We start from the raw sequence: 23,701 nt of genomic DNA, 5'->3' as shown, positions 1-23,701 counted from the left end.
GAGTGTATATAAAGACCATCAGTGACTGTATATAAAGATGATCAGTGACTGTATATAAAGATGATCAGTGACTGTATATAAAGACCATCAGTGACTGTATATAAAGATGATCAGTGACTGTATATAAAGACCATCAGTGACTGTATATAAAGATGATCAGTGACTGTATATAAAGACCATCAGTGACTGTATATAAAGACGATCAGTGACTGTATATAAAGACCATCAGTGACTGTATATAAAGACCATCAGTGACTGTATATAAAGAGGATCAGTGAGTGGGGGGCGTGCATCTTTTAATCTGTTGTATTTATTAATTTATTCATGTCTTCTCTCTCTCCCTCCCTCTGAGGTGAGTCGGTGAGTGTGGTCACCTGTGTGACGTCATCAGTGCGGGGGTCGCAGATCAGCTGACTCACAACGCCATAGCAGGTCCCGCACGGCCCCGCAGCCCGCACAAACACACAGTGGCACAATAGGAGAACAATAGCCGCGCGCTGCTCGTCCCGCACATGTGATGCATATGATGTGCGGTGATGTGCGGGTCTAGCTCTGGCGGAGGGTTATTGCTCCGGTGCAACGAGCGGGTCGTGGTGTTTTGAACCCCCCCCCCGGGAAGAAGCGGAGAGGAACACGTTGTAACGTGCTGAGGAGAGAGAGAGAGAGAGAGAGAGAGAGAGAGAGAGAGAGAGAGAGAGAGAGAGAGAGAGAGAGAGAGAGGAGTGAATGGGCACGACTCACTGCGCCCTGCACGTATCGATATTATCGATCAGTTCGATCATCGATACATTAAACCCGCAGCGGGTCTGTTAGCTTAGCTCGGGAGCTAACCGGGGCACCAGAGGCTACCACGATGGGACGCGTGTGAAGCAGCCGCAGCTAACAGCAGCCTGGCGGAGAAAGGAACAAGGAAGCGGACGGCTAGCTGCGCTGCACCGAAGCTAACGTTGGCTAGCTGTTGGCTAATATTATTTCTAATGAGCGACCGAGGAGCATGCGACCTGATCCGAGGAGGTGAGCACCTGCACCCGGAGAACCGGCGGTGAGGCGGGGTTCCCTGAGCCCCACCTGCCCGGCCGGGTGTTTCTGGAATGGGGAGATAATGAAAGAGGAAGCGTACTGCGGGGAGGGGGAGCGGACAGCTAGCCTGCTAACACGCTAGCACCCGTAACGCTAGCCCTGCCCCCAGATACCCGTGTACCCGTGTACCTGTGGGGTGGGGGGGCATTCACGGCGTGTAGAAACGTCCTCGCGCTCCTGTTTGCGATCACTTCTCTAAATAGAGCTGCACTCTGACACGTTAGCTGCTAGCCGTTAGCTGTTAGCCGCTAGCAGTTCCAAGTGGTGCTAGATGCGCATCTTCATTATTGTCTTCAGGTCCGAGAGTTAAAGTTTAAACCTGAAAAACTGCTTAAGGTTTTAAATGTTTGAAATAATGTGTCGGTTCATTGATCAGTGAGTTACCGGTGAAACCCGATCAACAGCTGTACCGATCAGCCATTAATCGATTTAGTCCTTTTTTAAAGCAAAGATGAGAAACGTGTGAAGGGAAGTGGTCACGTGACAGAGGTGAAGACACCTGAACGTCTCACTGTGGAATATTGATCCTGTCGATTATTGATCAATCAATAATAAACACAAATATTAAAATGAATCAGTATTTTATTTGTAAACATCGTATTGTTATTACCACTGCTAACACAGCTAACAGCTCATTAGGTTTATTATTATGAATCAGCCTCATCAATTGATTAATAAGCTACCGACCAGTTTCTGATCAGTTCTGTTCACTGTCCCTTAGAGACGATTTGTGATCCAGTATCTGCTGCTTCTACTATTTGTTGTTTTTCTGTAACCAACTAATCAGTGTTGTTCATGTTCTTCAGACTCTGACTCTTTGGCCTTTGGCAAATTATAACAAACATTTTCAAGGCAATTAATCTGAAAACTAACCTAGTAGATTAATCAGTAATGAAAATAAATGTCCGTTACACCTGTTTGATCGACCGCTAATTGGAACTCTTAAGTGTCCACGAAGCAGCTCGGCAAACTAGTTACAAACTGAATCAAGCTGCTTCGTGTGATTTCTCATTCAACATTACATTTCATTTAGCTGATGCTTTTATCCAAAGCAACTTACAATAAGTGCATCAACTATGAGGGAACAAACCCAGAACAGCAAGAATCAAGTCATTACATAGCTTCAAAAGCCAAACTACAAAGTGCAACATGTACAAGCAACTAAACTTAATCATTTGTATCCATTCATCATCTTCTTAACCGAGGTGTGGTCTGAAGAGAAGTGTCTTCAGTCTGGAGGAAGCTGTGTAGACTTGTCCTCATGTCCATGTGGAGCTGGTTCCACCGTTTAGGAGCCAGGACAGCAAAACAGTCCTGATGTTGTTGAGTGACAGCTGTCCCTCGCAGTGAGGGAGCAGCTGATTGGCCGATGCGGAGTGGAGTGGACGGGCTGTAAGGTTTGACCATGTCCTGGATGTAGACTGGACCCCATCCGTTCACATCCGTTCCGTTTAAAAACAAATTAAATTAATTTGTGTGATCAGTGTTGATTTTGTAAATAAACCAGTGAGTGTGAAACTGAGAAAAGTGAAAATAATCTGGTTCATTATGAAACATTCGAGGTCAGAGGTCATAAACTGAGTGGGCGGTCCTTCAGTCTGACTTAGGACACGCTCACAGTGACAAATATGTGACCGGTGTCTCAGAACCTCCTGGTGTGTCAGTTATCAGGTCTCAGGCTTCATTCATACTAATCGGATGTCTTCAAATTCCGTCTCTGAGAAGTTGAAGCTCATTCACAAAGTGCTCACGATGATCCGGTGGATCAGGTGAACGGTTCATCATAGAATCATTGACTCATGTTTTTTTATGTTACAGATTCACTGATTAATTGATGATCAATAATGAAAACAATGATACGGTGATGCTCTGTGATCACATGGTGACCAGTTGCCATCTCTGATTGTGTTTGCAGCTGACTTGTTCGGGGATGTCGGGCAGTAAGGCACTGGGCGGGGGGGCCGGCGGGGGGGCGAGGCGCAGGCGGACGCGGTGCCGGCGCTGCCAGGCGTGCATGAGGACCGAGTGTGGAGAGTGTCACTTCTGTAAGGACATGAAGAAGTTCGGAGGGCCTGGTCGGATGAAGCAGTCCTGCCTCCTGAGACAGTGCACGGCTGTGAGTCCAGCACACACACACACACACACACACACACTGATTTTTACCTTTCATTTATTCGTGTCGATTCTTCAAATAGCATCGACCCACAGCTGCATCCCAGCAGGCAACGATGCTGGGTTTCCATGGCAACCATCTCTGGATGGAGTCTTGAGTTGGCTTTGATCCATCGCAGTGGTTTTTCAGAGAGATGCTTTAACAAACACACACACACACAGCTGTTCATATCATTTCTGTTGTTGGGTTATTTATGGGTCATTGTTTCATCTCAGAATATTAATATTACAGGGCTCCAGACTACATTTAGTCGCAAATTTATAACTTTACACAGTCTGTAGCCAATTCTCTGGATTTTACCCAGAGGTCATGTCTGAAAATGGCTTCAGATGATGCACATTGGTGTGAGCAAGATTTTTGGTGGCATGTGCGTGTGTTTTTTTGTATTTATGATGTAACAATCTTGAAGACCGTACACGGCCCGGAGGCCAGGAGTTCCCCACCCCTGCTCTAAAGGGAAGGAGAGGCTTGAAAGAGGAAGTTCCTTGTTTACTTGTTTTGTTGTGGTTGTGCTGTAATGACGCTAATGAGCTGACCACATATATGTATACATTTATCAGTTTTTTTATTTGGTTTTAATATTTTAAAAAGCACCACTGAGGAGTTTTTCTCAGCACTTAAAGCACCTTTTAAAGCACTACTTCACTTTTTGAAGTAGTGCTTCGCACATTTCTGCATTTTAAATTGTCTATTCATTACCAAAACATTTATCAGTAAAACAGTTGGGAAATGGTAAAAATATGAATGTGTTGCATGTCGCTGCCTACATTTTGTGCTGGTGCCTCTCAAATGTTCAGTGAGGAGCAGCAGAAGTTAGTCTGGAGCCCTGTAATCAAATTAACAATCATATTCTACAGTGTTTTAAAAGTCCAGCTGACAAACTTCTTCACACAAAACCTGTCTCTCTTTGTATGGCCACCTGTCCACCTGTCTCTCTCTCTCTCCGTCTTTGTAATTCGGGTGCTGATGTACCTGTCCCTCAATCACCGGTGTGTCTCTCCGTACAGCCCGTGCTGCCTCACACGGCGGTGTGTTTTGCGTGTGGCGAGGCAGGGAAGGAGGACACTGTGGACTCGGAGGAGGAGAAGTTCAGCCTCTCTCTGATGGAGTGCACCATCTGTAATGAAATTATCCACCCTAGCTGCCTGAAGGTTGGTGATCAGGTCGGATCAATAATCAGAATCATTGATCGTTTCTCTACAACTCTCAGACTGACGCTGTGTCTCCTCCTCAGATGGGTAAAGCTGAAGGAATCATTAACGACGAGATCCCAAACTGCTGGGAGTGTCCCAAGTGCCACAAGGAGGGCAAGACCAGTAAGGTGAGTCAGACCAGGGTCCTGGACTCGGGTACCTGTACTCGGGGTCCAGGACTCGGGGGTCCAGGACTCAGGGACCCCTTTCCCACAGCAATGCAATACAGTGCCTGATCTCGAACTGGTTCTTTGTGTTGTGATGGCCAAAGAACTGTCTCATGGCCAGAAAAACAGGTTCAACTCTGGTACACTTAGCTGCTCTAAAGAGAGAACTGCTTACATCAGGGGCTGGGGGCGGGTTTATCATGACCAACAAGACCAATACGACCAAAACATTGTGACCACCAGTTTGAAAAAACTAAACCTGTACAAATGTTATAAACCCGTCGGAGGCATACTTGAAAAGAAATACAGTCGTCCTCCATTTCTTATGTTGTGCTTGAAGTCTAGTGTGGCTGAGAATTCAAAAACTGTACACGTGATGTAACGACGTGGCTCTATTCCATGGAAAAGCACACTTGAACCAACTTCAAACCAGACCTAGCATCAGATTCACCTTGGTCAAAAAGGGTTCAGAACTGAGGGACTAGGACTCAGGGACCAGGAAACTTTTTAACGGCATCATTGCATCAGTGCAGCGGTGACTGACCTGTGTCTGTCTCCAGGACCAGGCCGATGGCTCAGGGAAGCGGCGACTGGATAACGGGGAGGTGGGCCGTTGGAAGCTCACAGATGACCCGCCCCCTAAAAAGAAAGCCCCTCCCTCCCTGGAGGAGGGGGGAAGGACGACGGAGGGGGGCCACAAGAGGAAGAAGGAGAAGGAGCTGCCTCAGGACAGCGGAGCCAAGAAGAAGGTGGAGTTCCATGTATTTACACATGAAATGTTGATGTTTAGTCAGATGTCACATCAGTGTTAATGTTCACGATAAGAAAAACATATTTTACAGAATAAACATTCATGTTTATATTTTACATAAATAAGTTGTTTGATTTCTTAACTCAAGTTCTATATATATTTTCTTTTTCTTCTTATTCATGTTAAAGTTTTTGGTTAAAGTGTAAAATATCAAACCAATGACATCTCAAATCATTGATTATTTTATTTTGATAATGAGCGCATAGATAATAATCCAAAGTGGTGGAGCTTCACAGAAAAAGTCCTCCAGCTGTAGGAGACACAGAGGACTTTTATTGTGAAGGGTGGTGACCTCTGACCTTCTGTCTGTTTCTGTCCAGATGAAAGCTGCCCATGAGAAACGCCTGAAAAAGGTACTAAGGCTTCGTTCACACCCATGTTTCTGTCAGCGTGATGTGACGGACTAAAGTTCATGTTTATCTTTTCTCACGTCACGTCGCTGGTCGGCCAGTCGAAGACCACATGTTATTCAGATGAGACAGAAAGAGAGACTGTGATTAACACCTGCTGTGTCCACATTGTGATCGGAATATTTCATTTGAATTACTTATTAAATTATGTAAAAACAGACGACATAGTTGAGCACGTGGAGGGGTAGGACCTTGATACCTGTGTGTGTGTGTCTGTGTGTGTGTCTGTGTCTGTGTGTGTCTGTGTGTGTCATTACAACTTTTTGAATCTTTTCTTTTAAGAAACCCAAACAGGAAGTGGTGGAGTCTAATGGTCCCACATCGTCAGCTGGTGGATTTCAGGGTTCCTCCTCTTCCTCTTCGTCTTCTCAACCTGGTGGTGTTGGGGGAGGAGGGGGGGGAGCAGGGGGCGTGTCGAGTGCGGACCAGCGGTCGCATCACAGAGAGAAACTTGAACGTTTTAAGAGGATGTGTCTGCTGGAGCGTCGGCCCGAGTCCTCCTCTTCCTCCTCTTCCAGTTCTGAGTCCGACTCCGAGTCTGACTCCGACGATTCCCTTAGGGGGGAGCAGGGTGGAGGCTCCTCGCCATCGTCGTCCTCCCCTGCCCCGCCTCCTCCAATTGTCTATGGCAACAGCAGTGGGGGCCGGGTGGAGAGGGAGAGGAGTCGTAGCGAGCGGGAGAGGGAGAGAGAGAGGGAGAGGGAGAGACGTCTGGCCGAGCTGGGCTTCAGTGCCAGTGAGGAGTCGGAGGGGGAGGGGGAGGGAGGGAGGGGTGAGGAGGAGGAGGAGGAGGAGGAGGTGGGGGTAGGGGGAGACAAGACACGGCGGAGAGGGGGAGGAGATGTGGGGTTACCTCCAAGAGGACGTAAAGGAGGGCAGCTGGACGGAGAGGACGAGGACACGCCCACATCAGAAAGGACCAGGAAAAACTCCTCCTCCCTACCCCCACCCTCACCCCTCTCATCCAATCAGATGCCTCCATCCTCGCAGCATGACGGCTTCACGGGGAAGCAGCGGACCAATGGGCAGGAGGCGCGCAACGGACGGACAAGAGGTGGGACGGGAGGGGTGAGGGAGGGAGGTGAGAAGGAGAACGCCAGCGGGGTTCTGACCAATCACAGACATGGTGGGGGAGGAGGGGGTGGCACCAAGGGAAGTGGGAGCCGTGGCAACAAGATCCGTAGCAACAGCAAGAACCAGGTGTCCAGAAACAACATTTCCACCTTGTCCATTCCCACCTCCAATGGGGGAGGTGGGGGAGGCCCCGGGGGAGGCGGCTTGATGATGTCAACAATGGCTGCGTCCCCCTGCTCCCAGCCATCACGTCTTGCCCCTCGCTCTCAGATGATGAAGCGCAGCCCCCCGGCCGTGCCCTCGCCACCCCGGCCTGTTCAGATGGAGAGACACCTGGTGCGCCCCCCACCCACTTGCCCAGAGCCCAGCTGTTTGCCTCTGGATGGCGGAGCATCGCACATCATGACCCGTGACGTCTGGCTCCGAGTCTTCACCTACCTGAGCCACAGAGAGCTCTGCGTCTGCATGAGGGTGTGTCGCACCTGGAGCCGCTGGTGAGTTCACAACCACCTGAGACACTGAGGCTCCTCCCACACTGATACACCTGAAAACACACGTCACATGACAGTTCACGTCCACTGGTCATGTGATGTAAACAGGAAGTAGATTGTCTCTGCAGTTGGTTGCTTAGTAACAGAAGTGAAGGTGAAAAGTCAGAGCAGGGATTTCTTTTCTCTGAGCGACGACGAGGTGGAACTGTTACCGACAGGAAGTGTTAGCGACGCTTTGTGTTCACCGCTGGTAGTCGAGTCATGTGACTGATGAGAACCAATCAGGAAGAGAACGCGTCATCGTTTACTAAAGTCTCAGTTTCTGTTCAGACTCAAACACAAACCCAGAGTTTTCAAACTAAAACGAGACCAGTTTACACAAGTCTCTGATTCAGAGGCTGGAAACTCCAGCAGGCGTAACCATAGCAACAGGGATGAGTTTTATAACTAAAGGTGTCAGTGTGGGAGGAGCCCGAGACATGTCTGTAAACATTATGATGTCACAGTAAGTTAGAAGTAAACAACCACATGATTGTTCAGGATGTCTTTCACCATAAAAGGATAACATATTAAACTGGTTAAATAACATGAATCAAAGTTTTATATTGTGACTAATAAAGGTCACATGACATCGTTCACACACATCCTGCTTACAGACCTATCAGCATCTCTTTCTTGACCTACCTGAACATGTGACATCCCTAACTGTTTCCACCTGAACCATGTGACACTGTCGTCGTCACATCTTGACTCTGATCGTTTGTGGTGTGTCGTCGTTAAACTCTTGCTGTCAGACTGACGTGTTGTTGTGTCTCTGTGTCCATCAGGTGCTGCGACAAGAGGTTGTGGACTCAGATCGACCTGAGCCGCCAGCGCTCCATCACCCCCCCTATGCTGAGTGGTATCATCCGCCGCCAGCCCGTCTCCCTCAACCTGGGATATACCAACATCTCCAAGAAACAGCTGATGTGGCTCATCAACCGCCTGCAAGGTGTGTGTGTGTGTGTGTGTGTGTGTGTGTGTGTGTGTGTGTGTGTGTGTGTGTGTGTGTGTGTGTGTGTGTGTGTGTGTGTGTGTGTGTGTGTGTGTGTGTGTGTGTGTGTGTGTGTGTGTGTGTGTGTGTCTACTCACTCACTCAGTCTCACCTGTGTGTGCAGGTCTGCTGGAGCTGAACGTGTGTGGTTGTGCGTGGCCGGTGGTGTCGGCGTTGTGTCAGGCTGTGTGTCCGTGTCTGAGGCTGCTGGATCTGAGCCGAGTGGAGGACCTGAAGGACTCACACCTGAGAGAGCTGCTCGCCCCCCCACCTGACACCAGGACAGGTGAGACGCACATGACATCACCTGACAGGAAGTCACACATGAACCATTGTTGACTCACTGAAGTGCTATGAATCATTCGTTTATAAATGAAGTCGTTTAATCTCTAATTAAATGCTTATTAATGAGAGAATTAGACCTTAATTAAAGATTGTTCATATAGTTTTATATTTCTAATGAAATCTTTAAATTCAACTCATTTTGAAAAGGTTTATTGTGTTCATGAAATGCATGTTCTTTTATTTCTGGTTCATGGTGGAATCACTTAAAATGATCAAATCCATCTGTCATACACTTTGCGCTCTGATTGGTCAATCAGCTCACGGGGAGACCAGAGCAGGACGCTTCCAGAATGTGACGGAGCTGCGATTGGCCGGTTTGGATCTGACGGACGCGTCGTCTCGTCTGCTGGTGCGTTACGTTCCTCACCTGGTCAGGTTAGACCTGAGTCAGTGTGGAAACATCACAGACCAGACGGTTCTCACCCTCTCCTCCCCCATCTCCCCCCTGAGAGAGAGCCTCACCCACATCAACCTGGCAGGTGAACAAAAGTCTGATTCAGGTTTAAACCAGTCTCGTCTGATCCTGTTTCCAAGAGTCTGACTTTCAAATCACTGAAAAGAAGATTCAATTGTTATCGATACTTAATTACTGAATAGTTATTTTTCATTTATTCTACAGTTACTATATTTACACTATTTTACAGTTAGTGTAATTATTTAACAATTTGCTTTTATATTTAGTTTTTATTTTTCCAGTAAACTATGATTAATTATTTTAGTTATTTTTCCCACGTTGTTGTTGACTGAACCACCTGACGTGTGTGTGTGTGTGTGTGTGTGTGTGTGTGTGTGTGTGTGTGTGTGTGTGTGTGTGTGTGTGTGTGTGTGTGTGTGTGTGTGTGTGTGTGTGTGTGTGTGTGTGTGTGTGTGTTTTTTTCAGGTTGTGTTAAAGTGACAGAGCAGTGCGTCTCGTTGTTGCGTCGCTGCTCGTCCCTGCAGACGGTCGACCTTCGCTCCTGCTCGCTCCTCTCGTCTGAGACTGGACAGCTGCTCTCCTTCCCCTCCCACAACTCCTCTTCCTCTGCCACAGTCGCTTCCTCCTCCTCCTGCCCTCCTGAAGACAGAACGCTGATGAAGAACAGTTAAAGTCCACGCCACCTGACAGCCCCGCCCCCCAGCTCCTTACACTACAGACAGAGGAGCAGCAAGAGGAGGAGGATATATTTTTGCGATGACATTGTGGGTCATAGTAAAACAATAGAAACTCTGAGCATGTACATATTTGTTCTCTGTATAATTCTGGCTGTGTGTAAATATCTGTAGTTTACTGTAAATGACCTTTAACCTTTGGACCCCAACACACTCCTCTCCCTCCCTCCTCTCCATCTATCCTTCCTTCCGTCCACCCTGCGACCAATCGTCACACCGATGTCCACCTGCTCGTCTGCAGCTGCACAACAGGATGTGTGTGTCCCCCCGACACGCCCCCACAGGAAGTGAGAGTTGTAGGTTGGGGACCATATCGACTTTTAGAAAAGTTGCAGCTAACAGTTTCCCTCCGCTTCCAGTGTTTGTGCTAAGCTAGGCTATCTTCAGATCTGGTGCAGTTAAATGAGCGGATGAATCACATTTAGACGATCCTGATGTGTCGCACCTCAGGTTCCTGTCGTTCATGTCCCTATCACGTGATGTCACCTAGCCTCATGCTGACGGCCCGGCGGTTTCTGTCCGAGCTGCGTCTGTGAGGCGATGACCTGACTCCCCGAGTTCAGGTGGAACTGGCCAACGAGTTTAAATGACATCAATCCCATTTTCATTTCAAAGGAAAATGACCAATCGAATGAGAGACTTGGCATGTAGCAAAGGTCCCTGACTGGACGCTCACTGGGGAAGTCGTGGTTGAGATGCTGCCACCAGGGGGCGCCTGTAAGCCTGTGGTGGATGTTGTTACGTCAGTGTTTCCTGCAGCTTCAGAAATGATGTACATACGAAAGTTTAGACAAGTTTATAGAACAAAAGTATCAAACCTGTCGGATGCGACACGTCGCCGAGTCAAACGCATTTTATTCATGAGCGTCATGAACGTACCTCATCACGTCCACCATCCAATCAGAGGCTGAGCTGCAGTGTGGGTGTGTATGGATGTCAGTGTTGGGGGGGGGGGTGTCTGTCTGTCTGTCTGTCTGTGTGTGTGTGTGTGTGTGTGTGTGTGCAGTACGAGCAGGAGTTCAAATCATAAGAAGGGACTGCGCTTTATTTCGATTGGCCCCTCATCACCTCCGTCCCATAGTCAACTTTCACAAGGTAAACAATAATCTTCAAAGCTCCGCCCACACTGACACGTTATATTTTTAAAGCTGTTGCTATGGTTACGCCTGGTGGAGTTTTCCAGCCTCTAAATCAGAGACTTGTGTAAACTGGTCTCCTTTTATTTTGATAAATTGTGTTTGAGTCTGGACGAACAGAAACTGAGACTTTAGTAAACGATGACACGTTCTCTTCCTGATTGGTTCTCATCAGTCACATGACTCGACGACCAGCGGTGAACACAAAGCGTCGCTAACACTTCCTGTCAGTAACAGTTCCACCTCGTCGTCCCTGCTCTGACTCTTCACCTTCACTGCTCCTCCTTCAGGAGTTTCTGTTACTAAGCAACCAACTACAGAGGAGACAATCTACTTCCTGTTTACATCACATGACCAGTGTAGGTGACCGGTCATGTGACCTGTGTTTTCAGGTGTGTGGTGCGTCAGAGATTATTGCTGATGCGTAGCTGAAACACTCATTTTTAAATGAAAATGAATCGGTGTGGACGCAGCCTGAATGGTCTTGTTTCACGTTGAGGAAGGTTAGCGCCCCCGTCTGGTCACCTGGTCTGACCTCATTCTGCGCTGGGACTGTTCCTTTAAACAGCTGGCTGTGGAGGGGGCGGGGCCGCAGGTGATGTTTGGTTGAAGGTGTTTTTCTTTCTTTGTGTGCGTGTGTGTGCGCGTGTGTGTGTTTGAATCTGAGCCTCAACGTCTTCAACATTCGCCTCAATTGTTCATGTTTGTTCTTTGTTTGTTTACATCAGCTGTTTCCCTCCATCGTCGCCTCCGATCAGATTCTTCATCATTGATTGGTGATTGATTGTTTTTTCTCAGGAGTTTTTTGTTTTTTCTTTACGTCAGGTTTTATTTATTTCCGTGCCACGTCAGCTTCCATCCTGCTGAATCTGAACTTTGATGTTTCACGGCCATCACTCGTAAAGAATTTGTCGCCGTCTGTTTTCTACGTGATGACATCACTTCCTGTTTCGCTGCACTATTCAGATTGTATTTATCTGTGGAAGGTCAATGCCGGGTAAAAAAACCAAACAAAATCGAATTATTGTTGTGACGCATTAAAGTAAGAAAAAGGGGCGAAACAGGAATTCAGATGTTTGTGACGCGATGGAAACTGAGTCACGTGTGAACTGGCTGTTTAAATGTGACGGCGTCATGGACTACAGTCTCCCTCTGCTGGCCGCCATAACAGCTAGCTGAGGCTACGTTAGCCTCGTTGTTGCACCACATCCGCTGTCATCAGACCGAAACTCAACAAAACAAAGATGAAATTATATTGCGTGAACGAGCGGGAAAATGGAAGCTATTTAGAGACCTGTGTTGCTAGCATATTAGCAGTTCTGGCTAACAAGCTAACATGCAAACAACACAGATTGTGTCGAGGCCTGAGATGATCAGTTGACCAATTGTTTTGTAAACAAAGTGAAATTGAATCGATGACCACTTTGATAATTGATCAACTGTTTATGTTGTTTTTCAAAAACCTTTTGCGATGCTGTTGTCAGTTGATTTAGTTCATTTTGCTCTGTTTAAAGTAAAAGCTTCACACTGTCAGTAGTTATTGTTCATTTTATAATCGTCATCAAAAGATCACGGAACACAGGGACCCCTGGTGTCCATCTGCAAAATAACCTCCGTAGAGAAGAGACTCCCACAATCTGTCGTCTGATTAGTGGATGGGGGCCTTTCACATGGGGGGGGCACAGGGCCTGTGCCCCCCCCATGTCGGCCTGAGGTCGCACATCGTAAAGAAGCAGCAGGTCGGTGTTGACGTGTGACGTAGTCCGTGAATCGACACCATCGGTGGTGACAATTCAAATATCCACCACGCCGTGTCGACGCCATGTTGTGCCATAAACTCACCAGATCCACGTGTCACAGTGTAAATGGGTCAGTTTTTATTTTTGTATTCTGTTGTGATTTATTTTTTTACTGTAATGTTTCGCTCTGTCCCGCCGATGATGCTTCACGTTTCACCTAGCAACAAGTGACGAGATCAAATCGGATTGGACGATAATCTCTGACTCCTGAAAGCTCTTATCCAATCAGATGTCTGACATATCTTAGTAAAAAGTGAGCGGGTGTTTTAAAGATGCACTGGATCATCATCACGTTTTGCCAAATGTACTTTTTGTTGTGAAAATGGGCATTTTAACGTTTGTTACTTTGTTTTGTTCCTTTTTCTTCTTTGTCTCGGTTCTTCTGTTGTTGATGAAAAAATGAAGAAGTTGAACAAAAAGTAAAAAGAGACAAAAAGAGAAACTCAAGGCAGCTACGTACGAGAGACTACTGTAAAACCACCGACCAATAAAGAAGCAATGGTTTGTTTTTACACCTGTTTCCTGATGTCACAGCTGCTCCCACCAATCAAAACACCTCAACCAGCCAAGTAATCTATTACCAGAAAGTCCTGCATTATAAAGAACACAAGTGCAACCAGCTTCATGTAGTTACGTTATTTACATCAGTTCCAGTATTTACAATACAGTCACAGTACCTGTAGTTATAATAGTAACAGTATCTGTAGTTACTGTAGTTACCTTACAGTTACATGTAGTCAAATTACAGTTGCTGTAGTTACATTACAGTACTTGTTTTATGTAGGTGCATTACAGTTACTTTAGTTACTTGTAATATTATAGTTACATTACTTGAAGTTATATTACAGTTACATACAATTTAAATATTGACCAAAAACGTTTTAATCAAACTGAACTCGTGCACGAGTGCGTGTGCGTCAGGGAGCGCGCCAGAGAAGAGCAGACGAGGTCGCGCGGAGTCAGATTCAGGTGTTCCTGGTAAAAACCTCCACTTTTTCAAATCAGTTATATTTTGGTTAAAAAATAAAAACCAAAAAATGTAAGTTTTATTTGGTTATACATTTTATTTATTAACATAAAATACATCATGAATGTAACAGTTGTATTTGAAGAAGCAAACATTTAAGATGAAGCAGCATCAAATAATGAAGATATTAGTCAAAGGACCAAACAGATTTATATAAATTAATAGTTTCTATAAACTGATACATGTTTGATATATTGATTTATTTAGTCTTGACTTTTATTACAGTTATATACATATAGGAATACGTGTTTTTCTTTATGTATTTTCATATTATATTCACATTTATGCAGAATACAGTACCTTGGGAACCACTGGTTTATAGTTTATTGGGTTTATGATTCTCCAAGTAAAGTCCTATAAAGTAAAAATACTCAAGTAAAGTACAGAGATGTACTCGAGCAAAAGTACTTTACGCTGCGGAGTGTTACATTTCCGTCGGTCCCTGAAGGCAGCACGGCGCCGTCACTGTGCGTGATATCCCTCCGCGGGAGAGAAGCGCGCGGCCCTTTCCCTCCGACAACACAGGATGTGAACGAGCGAAGCGACGAGACGCGTCTCTGCTCCGTGAACGTCCCGCTGCCCGAGAGAGAAGCACCGGGAAACCTGCGCCTCTGGCCCCGCACCCTGCACCGACCCGCCCCGAGGAACACGCACTATCCCGCTGGGAGCGCTGCGCGGCCACCGACACCGTCCGAGAGAAGAGAGCGCGCCGGGGTCGGAATGGAGCTCATCACGATCCTCGAGAAAACCGTCTCTCCAGGTGAGACCCGCCCGAGTCCCGAGCCCCGAGTCCCGGGCCCCGGGCCCCGAGTCCCGGGCCGGATTTCGGTTGGCTGGTTTTCAGGCGGCTTCTCGGAACTGGAAAAAGTTTGATGGAGGGAAATACCTCGTTACCGGGTTGTTAGCTGGGGATGCTAACCGTGCTAACGCTACGGCCTCAAGCCCCACTGCTGACTTAGCATTCTGTCCGAACTTTACCCGCAGTGTGACGGAGAAGTCCGGCCGCTTCTCCGCTCAACTGATCGGTAAACGCGTTGTCACACCACAGAACCGTGGGTTTCCCCAGGGGGACGCGGACCTGCCGGTTGGGTGTAGCCGGTTAACGGCAACGACCCTGCCCATGCCTGAAGTAGCCGCTCCGCTAGCTCGTTAGCCGTTAGCTCGTACCATTCAAACTGTCGCCCCCCTGCTCGCACTCCTGTCCCGGGTCACGTTTCCGTGGAGCCGCCGCGTCCATCCGCCCCCCCCGCTTCACATCAACTTAACGGTGTTTTATTCGGGATTTATTTTGTCCCACAAACTTTATTTCTGTCGCCTGCTAATGTTAGCATGCTAACATGCTAAGAAACAGCCTCCTCCCTCACGGCGGCTAAAACGCACGTTGGAGGCTCGGCGTGTCGCTGCGGGCGGAGCCGGGGAAGTTTCCGGGGATGTCTCCGATGAAGTTGTCGTCTCTCATCAGCGGAAACTGAGCATGAAACCTAGTGTGTTGCCGTTAGACCGCCCGCTTCGCGGCTCATGTCTCCTCTTTAGCCTACGTGCCAACCATAGCTGCCAGCTAGGTGCTAGCATCCCCCTGAACCCCCTCTCCCCTCTCCCCCCTCTCTCCTCCCGCAGATCGGATTGAACTGGAGGCGGCTCAGAAGTTTCTGGAGCAGGCGGCGGTGGAGAACCTGGTGAGTGGGGCTCTAACGGGGGTTAAACGGTGTGTTTCCGGTGGTGGTGCCGGTCAGTGGGGATGAGGAGGCTAACGCTAACTGACCCACAGCTACAGCGTGGAGCTCGGCTGCACCCCCCCCTCCCCTCCTTCTGTTGGTGTGGAGGCAGCTTCACTGTGACGTCATGGCTGCAGCTTCCGGTTAAATGATCTGATTATTGATCAGTAGTTTTACTGTGAAAGGGACAAGATCAGCTGATGGTGGACTGACAGCGTCAGAACACAAACTCTCACTCAGTCGTGACCTCTGACCTCAGTGATGACCAGGGTTGGGTGTCTTTTTCTTAGGGCACAACATGATGATCGATGATAAAAATTTTCATTGCTACGGCAAATTGAAATATTGAAATTTAATGTCTTAACAGTTCGAATATATAAAGGACGTCCACACCACTGGTGGATGAGTTTGTAATGGGGTCACGTTCGCAGTCGAACACGTCCCTCTGCTTTTAAATCCGTGTGTCAACGTGTGCTTCACACTGAATCGTTCTCAAACTAGGCTGCACGTCCTGATGTCAGAATCCTTTCACGTGAAAGTAGTAGTCGAGTCATGTGTCTGGTAAGAACCACGGCAACAGTGATGCGTTTTATGTCATGTCCATGTGGGTGGAGCCGCGGTGAGACGTTTACCAATTCATTAGTTAATCATAGATAAAAGTAAATGTTTGTGTGATATTCTGGAAAACAAACTACCGAACTAACCACCTCGCTCTGGCCTCAGACCACATTCCTGGTGGAGTTGTCGAAGGTGTTAGCGAACCCTGGGAACACCCAGGTGGCTCGAGTCGCTGCCGGTCTACAGGTGAAGAACTCTCTGACCTCCAAAGACCCAGATGTTAAGACGCGGTACCAGCAGAGATGGCTGGCCATCGACGCCAATGCTCGTCGTGAGATCAAGAACTACGTAAGGATCCCGTCACTTTTCACCCAAGCTTGATCCAGCCAACGTCCGTTACTCATTGGTCCGATTGTGTCTCTCAGGTTTTACAGACTCTGGGCACGGAGACGTATCGGCCGAGCTCGGCTTCGCAGTGCGTCGCCGGGATCGCCTGTGCAGAGATTCCTGTTAACCACTGGCCCGAGCTCATCCCACAGCTAGTCGCCAACGTCACCGACCCGTCGAGCACTGAACACATGAAGGAGTCAACGCTGGAGGCCATTGGATACATCTGTCAGGACATCGTGAGTGATAACACACGCAATAAATAGAGACACACACACACAAACTTTACATACTTGACACTCACTGTGCTGCCTTCAGGACCCAGAGCAGCTGCAGGAAAACGCCAACCAGATCCTGACAGCCATCATCCAGGGCATGAGGAAGGAGGAGCCGAGCAACAACGTCAAACTGGCAGCGACCAACGCTCTGCTCAACTCTCTGGAGTTCACCAAAGCCAATTTTGACAAGGAGGTACTTGGCTTTTCACAATAAAAGGCTCTTTATTTTAACCTGCAGGACCTTTGTATGGGGCACATCATAGTTAAAATATTGATAACATTATGAAATATGAGACTGTAATAAATCTACAGTTTGAACTAATCTGTATTTATACATGTTTGTTTTCAGACAGAGAGACACTTCATCATGCAGGTGGTGTGTGAAGCGACGCAGTGTCCAGATACCAGAGTGAGTAACGTGAGGACAGTGTTTGTGTCGAGCCGCATCCACACGCCAACACTTCTGATGAGTGTGTTTTCTTTCAGGTGCGTGTGGCGGCCTTACAGAACCTGGTGAAGATCATGTCTCTGTATTATCAGTACATGGAGACGTACATGGGCCCCGCCCTGTTCGCGGTAAGAACACGGGTCAAGATGTGAAACATGACTGTATATACACAATCTTAATTTTTTTTGTGTTTCCTCTTGCACTTTTTTTCTCAGATCACCATTGAGGCTATGAAGAGTGACATCGATGAGGTGGCGTTACAGGGCATTGAGTTCTGGTCCAACGTCTGTGACGAGGAGATGGACCTTGCCATCGAGGCGTCGGAGGTCAGTGTGAGCAGCCATCATTTCTTTAGTTCTTCAGTCCCTGATAGTTAGAACCTCTCTGACAACTGTTTGTTCTCGTCCAATGGCAGGCCTCGGAGCAGGGGCGCCCACCTGAGCACACCAGTAAATTCTATGCTAAAGGGGCCCTGCAGTACCTGGTCCCCATCCTCACTCAGACCCTCACCAAACAGGTACGCACCTGATGACTTGACTCATTACCAGACGTGGTTAGTTCCTGTGGGAAAGTTCTTCAACAGATTTGACTTTTTCCAGGATGAGAATGACGACGATGATGACTGGAACCCCTGTAAGGCGGCAGGTGTGTGTCTGATGCTGCTGGCGACCTGCTGTGAGGACGACGTGGTTCCACATGTTCTGCCCTTCATCAAAGAACACATCAAACACCCCGACTGGCGCTACCGCGATGCCTCTGTCATGGCCTTTGGATCAATCCTGGAAGGACCTGAACTCAACCAGCTCAAACCGCTCGTTATACAGGTCAGTGTTTAACTGACCAGGTCACCTGGTTCAGGTTCAGCTCATTGTTTCACGGTTGGTGAATGTGAAAGCATGTTAATCATGAGGTTTTCTTCCTACACACACACACCAGGCGATGCCGACCCTGATTGAGCTGATGAAGGACCCCAGCGTGGTGGTGAGGGACACCACGGCGTGGACCGTGGGACGGATCTGTGAGCTGCTGCCTGAAGCTGCCATTAACGATATGTACCTCTCCCCCCTGCTGCGGTGTCTGATCGAGGGTCTGGAGGCGGAGCCCCGGGTGGCGTCCAATGTCTGCTGGGTGAGAAGTGGGCTCGAACCAGGAGGGGGCGGTGCACAAAAGATGTTTAAACTCTTGTACTTTTCTTTTGCTTGTCATTTTAATTAAGAGTTAGATGTTTGACCTGAATCTAAAGTTTTATACAAATCTAAGTTTAACCTCAGGACTGAAACAGGAAGTGATGCCATTCATCTCTGAGTAGTGCTGGGCAATTAACCGTAAATTTATCAAAACCGTCATAACATCAAGTAATTGAGCTAAAAGTTTGAAATGATCATATTGATGAGAAGTTATGTCACCTCTATCTCTTGGCCTGAAAAATTAGGAAAAACAAATGAACTAAGACATTTTTTTTTTCATTTTGAGTTAAGTTTTACATGACTGATCACACACATGTTAAACATATTTGCTGTGTGTGACATCACATGTAGCTGTGTAACCGTGGCGTGTTTTCCTCCGCAGGCCTTCTCTTCTCTGGCTGAAGCCGCCTACGAAGCCACAGATGCTGCCGAGGACCAGGAGGAGCCCAGCACCTACTGTCTGTCCACGTCCTTTGAGCTCATCGTCCAGAAACTCCTGGAAACCACAGACAGGTGGGCTTTTGGGAAACGTAGAGCTACAGGCGGTTGCTCTGGTGACAGTGTGTGTTTACACCCTTGTGCTTCCTGTTCAGGCCTGACGGTCACCAGAACAACCTGCGCTCCGCCGCCTACGAGGCTCTAATGGAGATCGTGAAGAACAGCGCTAAGGACTGTTACCCTGCGGTGCAGAAAACCACCCTGGTCATCATGGAGAGGCTGCAGCAGGTCCTGCAGATGGAGGTGAGACAGGAGGTGTTTGTGCCTGAAGCTTCGTTGTCATGACGACATGTTGTGATGATCGGTTTGTACGAGACAAAGCAGAACGTATAAAATCAAATTGAACAATAGTAAGTAACAGGTTGATCTTTTTCAGTCTCACATCCAGAGCACCTCCGACAGAATCCAGTTCAACGATCTGCAGTCACTGCTGTGTGCCACTCTACAGGTGAGAGCCCATTTATACACGCCATCATTAACGCTGTATACACACCTGCATTGACTGTATAAAGCCCATGTGTGCGTGTATATAAACAGGATGTGTTTCCTCCTGTAGAATGTTCTGCGTAAAGTTCAGCATCAGGACGCTCTGCAGATCTCAGACGTGGTCATGGGTTCTCTGCTCCGCATGTTCCAGAGCACCGCCGGCTCTGGAGGCGTTCAGGAGGACGCTCTGATGGCCGTGTCCACACTGGTGGAAGGTACATGCACGTCAGCTGAGACCATGGAACCACCACATGGTGGCGCTGTGCTTCATTGAATAATTTGGTGTTGGTTTGTGTTTCAGTTCTGGGCGGAGACTTCCAGAAGTACATGGAGGCCTTCAAGCCGTTTCTCGCCATCGGACTGAAGAACTTCGCAGAGTATCAGGTCAGTCACCTGACGACTCGCCACCCTCAAACCAGTTAGAGGAAGTCATCTGTGGCAGTTTCAAATTAAAAGTATTCTGTCCAGTTGGCTTCAAGGATTATCTTATCTTATCTTGGCTTCATGACTGTCACTATAACATGAATATTTAGTGTCTGGTTGATGATATTGATTGATTTTTGTCTCAGGTGTGTCTGGCGGCGGTGGGTCTGGTGTGTGACCTGTGCAGAGCTCTGATGTCAAACATCCTGCCGTACTGTGACGAGATCATGCAGCTGCTGCTGGAGAACCTGGGGGTGAGGAATAACTGCCTCCCTCTTTCCTCCCCTCTCCTCCCCCTCTCCCTCTGTCCTCGTCGTTGCTCAGTGATGATGAATCATGCACCACGCTGAAGTCGTGATGTAAAACCACATATATCTGAGACCTCCATACTTGCTCTTCCTCGGTTCGATCATCACGTCCACTGACCCTTCTCTTTTCTCCGCCTCCTTTAGAACGAGAACGTGCACCGCTCAGTGAAACCTCAGATCCTGTCTGCGTTCGGCGACATCGCTCTGGCCATTGGAGGAGAGTTTAAGAAGTACTTGGACATCGTGTTGGACACACTGCAGCAGGCGTCACAGGCTCAGGTCGACAAGGTACACACACTTCAGACTGACCACATCAGAATTCAGGATATTTTCACTACGTCTAGAAACATTCAGTCAAGTTTGTCTTGAACTAAAATGATAAAAATAATTATTGTTAAAGGTCATTGTTGAAAAGAAGAGTCAGCGGAATTTGGGGGTGTGGAGACATTTTAGTTTAAAGTCCAACAGGAAGCAGAGTAGCGTGCGCTACAAACTGTGGAAAGAACGTTCCCACCAAGACACTAAATACACTATAGCACAAAGCTCTCCACAAGTTATTTTAACTATGGAAATTGTTTTGCTTTTGAGTTATGAATATTGCTCTTCTCCCGACACTCTGGAGCTAGTGCAGGTTATAAATATGTTTTTCACTGCACGTGATGAAAGATAATGACGTCAGAGGCAGAAAACAGGCTTCGACTTTCTGCTGCAAAGAATGAATGTTCTAAATATTGTGGTTTTTAATTTTAGATTTAAACTGGCTCCTGTACAGTACCAGTGTCCTGTTAGGGGCCACCAGCAGGGGGGGGCTGTTTTCAGAGGGTTAATGTTTACACAGAAATACATTTGTTTCACAGTCTAATGAAATATGAACAAAGTTTCATCATCTTATCATTTTCATGTGTTTGTGTGTCAGACGGACTACGACATGGTGGACTACCTGAACGAGCTGAGGGAGGGTTGTCTGGAGGCGTATACCGGCATCATCCAGGGCCTGAAGGGCGACCAGGAGAACGTCCACCGTAAGACACGTAAACCCACTCTGATCACATGACCACGACCAGTCGGTGACGTCAGTTCCTCCTCCTGACTCCAGTCGATCAGGAGGATTTTATGATGTCGTACAGAAACTCGGGTCTCTTCACCCAGAAAGCTTCAGGTTGCGGCCGATATCGCCAAGGCTTTCTGGTTTTGCGTGACCCCACAAGCGCGCGCACACACACACACACACACACACACACACAAAATGAGTGAATTTGCCTGATGGACATCTTCTCTCTCCTCCCTTGCTCAGCTGACGTGATGCTCATTCAGCCACGAGTCGAGTTCATTCTCTCCTTCATCCATCACATAGCAGAGGACGAGGACCACTCTGACGGCGTGGTGGCCAACGCTGCCGGACTCATCGGGTGAGGAGGTGGGGGTGGGTGTGGGTGGGTCTGTGAAGAGAAACCATGCACCACTCTGACACTGTGATGTCACTACAACGTCTGAGACCAACACACAACCTGGTTTTATTCTACCCCAACGTATGCGTCTTATTTGACCTCACAGTTGAATCCAGAACCTGATTCAGACCCGAGTCTGGATCCTGACTTTGTTAAATCTGTAACTGAACTCTTGCTGAGACTGAAACAGTTTTTATAATGGTTTGGTTAATTTGAATTGAATCTGAATTCAAGTTTTTGAAGACATTTGATTTCTGTTTCACTTGTGTCACATTAAAAGCTTCAGCTGTTTTGTTGATGTGTGTTTGTATGGTGTGTGTGTCCTCAGCGACCTGTGTACGGCGTTCGGTAAAGACGTGATGAAGCTGATGGAGGTTCGTCCGCTCATCAATGACCTGCTGACGGAGGGTCGACGCTCAAAAACCAACAAGACCAAGACGCTCGCCACCTGGGCCACGAAGGAGCTCCGCAAGCTCAAGAGCCAGGCCTGGTCAGACACACACACATACCCATCTACTAACACGGAGCAGGCAGGGTTCATGACCTATACTGCAGCCAGCCACCAGGGGGCGATCCAGAGCCATTATGTTGTCCCTCTGTATTTGGTCCCTAAGTCATGTGACCAACAGAACGTTTGTTGATGTATTTCAGATGCTTGGTGGAGAAGACAGGGGGCGCTGTGAGAGATCGACATGCGTGAACGACGAGGAAAAACTTTAGCTTCTGTTCGTCGGTCGAAGACGAGTGAGTGTGAGAGAGAGAGAGACGTTTGAGAGAGCGAGCGAGAGATGATGACGTCACACAACCCTAAAGTCCAGCAGGCGACGACCCCCTCTCCCCCTCTTCTGGACAGCCTGTGGACTGGACTCTGACTCCCCCCTCCTCTCCCTTTAAAACAAACTTACCTTCAAGCCCCCTCCCCCACCACAATCCACCTCTCTCGCTGTAGCTGGGCTCTCCTTCGACGTCACGATGACGTCACCGACCTGCCGTCGCCACCCCCCCAACGTCGGGGGAGGTGGGGGTTGAGGAGGGGAACCGGATAAAAACCCGACAAGAAAATATAAGACTTGGAGCGGACTAAGAGGAAAACTTTTTTTGTTGCTCTTCTTTTTTTCTTCTTCCGAGCACTAACACAGCGAAGGAGATGTGACGGAGATAAAACTTCTCCGTCTGCAGCGTCCACGCTCCCGACAACAGCAGCACTAAATCACTTCAAAATAAAAGTCCAAACCTCACGAGGAATGGTCAAGGAGCGAGTGCCAAATGGAAAATAAAAGGTGCGAAGCGTTTCAGTTTTTATTTCCAGCTGCACTTGTTTGGGAAAGGGTCACTCACGTTTCTGCTTGTTTAAAAATTCAGAGAATTGAAGACGTTTGTATGAGGTTATATTTTTCCATTGCTATGATAAAAAAAAGTTGGAAAAAACCAATAAAATGATATGAAACATTCCCCACGCAGTTCTGGTGATTTGGGTCTCTGTCGTCTGTCGGACTCCTGGACCGAACCGGACTCTGAACTTTGTTTACGCCACAAATGACCATGATCTTTTTTTTTTTTCATTCCTCGGCCGTCACTCCTCAGACAGTTCTCTTGTTGGGGGGGGGGGGGCATTGTAGTTCACACCTGTCGCCTCTGGATCGCTTCACTTTCAGTCCCTAACCCTATCTCAAACAATCAACCGGAGGAAAGAAAGTTTAAATTGAGCTTGAACCTTTGAGTTGACGGTTAAGTGTTTCCAGCCTCACAGGGCTCTTATTTTGAAGAGGTGTGGCGGACGTAGGGAAAAATTCCTGTGTTGACATGAACCTGCAAACTTGGTGATCATTGAATTGTGAATCATTTAAAGCTGATCTGCTTTTTATTTCATAATCAACTCTAGTGAACTAATAAAGTCTATATTGTACTGAACCATCTGCTGCTGCTTCTTCAGAGGGGGGGGGGGGTCAGACCTCAAAGTCTAAACACACACACACACACACACTCTCTGACAAACATCAGTCTGAACACATGAATTCATGTTAAGGACATACAGGCCCTTGTTCTACGAAGTGAGTTCAACATATCCAGGATCTGT

At 47.7% G+C, this 23,701-nt stretch overlaps 2 protein-coding genes and 1 non-coding gene across 3 annotated transcripts; all 3 read left to right on the top strand.

Moving 5' to 3' along the window:
• The first annotated feature begins 428 nt into the window (after positions 1–428).
• On the top strand, positions 429–10,201 carry zgc:158376 (uncharacterized protein LOC100101643 homolog). The gene is made up of 11 exons (XM_035180228.2): positions 429–1,014; positions 2,996–3,196; positions 4,261–4,404; positions 4,488–4,574; positions 5,174–5,362; positions 5,745–5,777; positions 6,117–7,402; positions 8,227–8,390; positions 8,557–8,718; positions 9,035–9,256; positions 9,658–10,201. The coding sequence occupies exons 2-11, from the start codon at positions 3,011–3,013 to the stop codon at positions 9,861–9,863; spliced, it is 2,679 nt and encodes an 892-aa protein (XP_035036119.2). The 5' UTR covers positions 429–1,014; positions 2,996–3,010; the 3' UTR covers positions 9,864–10,201.
• Positions 10,202–14,359: 4,158 nt separating this feature from the next.
• On the top strand, positions 14,360–23,535 carry kpnb1 (karyopherin (importin) beta 1). Its single transcript, XM_035181302.2, has 22 exons — positions 14,360–14,648; positions 15,506–15,564; positions 16,327–16,509; positions 16,587–16,787; positions 16,867–17,019; positions 17,176–17,235; positions 17,313–17,402; positions 17,490–17,600; positions 17,690–17,791; positions 17,874–18,098; positions 18,211–18,402; positions 18,844–18,974; positions 19,055–19,202; positions 19,336–19,407; positions 19,516–19,660; positions 19,747–19,829; positions 20,015–20,122; positions 20,321–20,464; positions 21,093–21,198; positions 21,471–21,585; positions 21,953–22,114; positions 22,276–23,535. Coding segments are annotated over exons 1-22 (2,631 nt in total). The 5' UTR covers positions 14,360–14,608; the 3' UTR covers positions 22,277–23,535.
• Positions 21,245–21,385, top strand: LOC118124139. The gene has a single exon (XR_004698700.2). It is a non-coding gene; the product is annotated as a small nucleolar RNA SNORA79 (small nucleolar RNA).
• Positions 23,536–23,701: the final 166 nt, after the last annotated feature.

The sequence above is a fragment of the Hippoglossus stenolepis genome, chromosome 16 (assembly GCF_022539355.2).
Source record: "Hippoglossus stenolepis isolate QCI-W04-F060 chromosome 16, HSTE1.2, whole genome shotgun sequence".
In the NCBI taxonomy this organism is placed as follows: Eukaryota; Metazoa; Chordata; class Actinopteri; order Pleuronectiformes; family Pleuronectidae; genus Hippoglossus; species Hippoglossus stenolepis.
Note: the sequence above shows the minus strand (reverse complement) of the source record. Positions and strands in the feature narration are given on the sequence as shown.

Coding starts and splice junctions, on each gene's coding strand:
- zgc:158376 (XM_035180228.2), top strand. CDS start 3,011: ATGTCGGGCAGTAAGGCACTGGGCGGGGGGGCCGGCGGGGGGGCGAGG. Junction 4,405..4,487: donor TCCACCCTAGCTGCCTGAAG/GTTGGTGATCAG, acceptor TCTCCTCCTCAG/ATGGGTAAAGCTGAAGGAAT. Junction 4,575..5,173: donor AGGAGGGCAAGACCAGTAAG/GTGAGTCAGACC, acceptor GTCTGTCTCCAG/GACCAGGCCGATGGCTCAGG.
- kpnb1 (XM_035181302.2), top strand. CDS start 14,609: ATGGAGCTCATCACGATCCTCGAGAAAACCGTCTCTCCAG. Junction 17,792..17,873: donor CTCAGACCCTCACCAAACAG/GTACGCACCTGA, acceptor GACTTTTTCCAG/GATGAGAATGACGACGATGA. Junction 20,123..20,320: donor TGCTGCTGGAGAACCTGGGG/GTGAGGAATAAC, acceptor CGCCTCCTTTAG/AACGAGAACGTGCACCGCTC.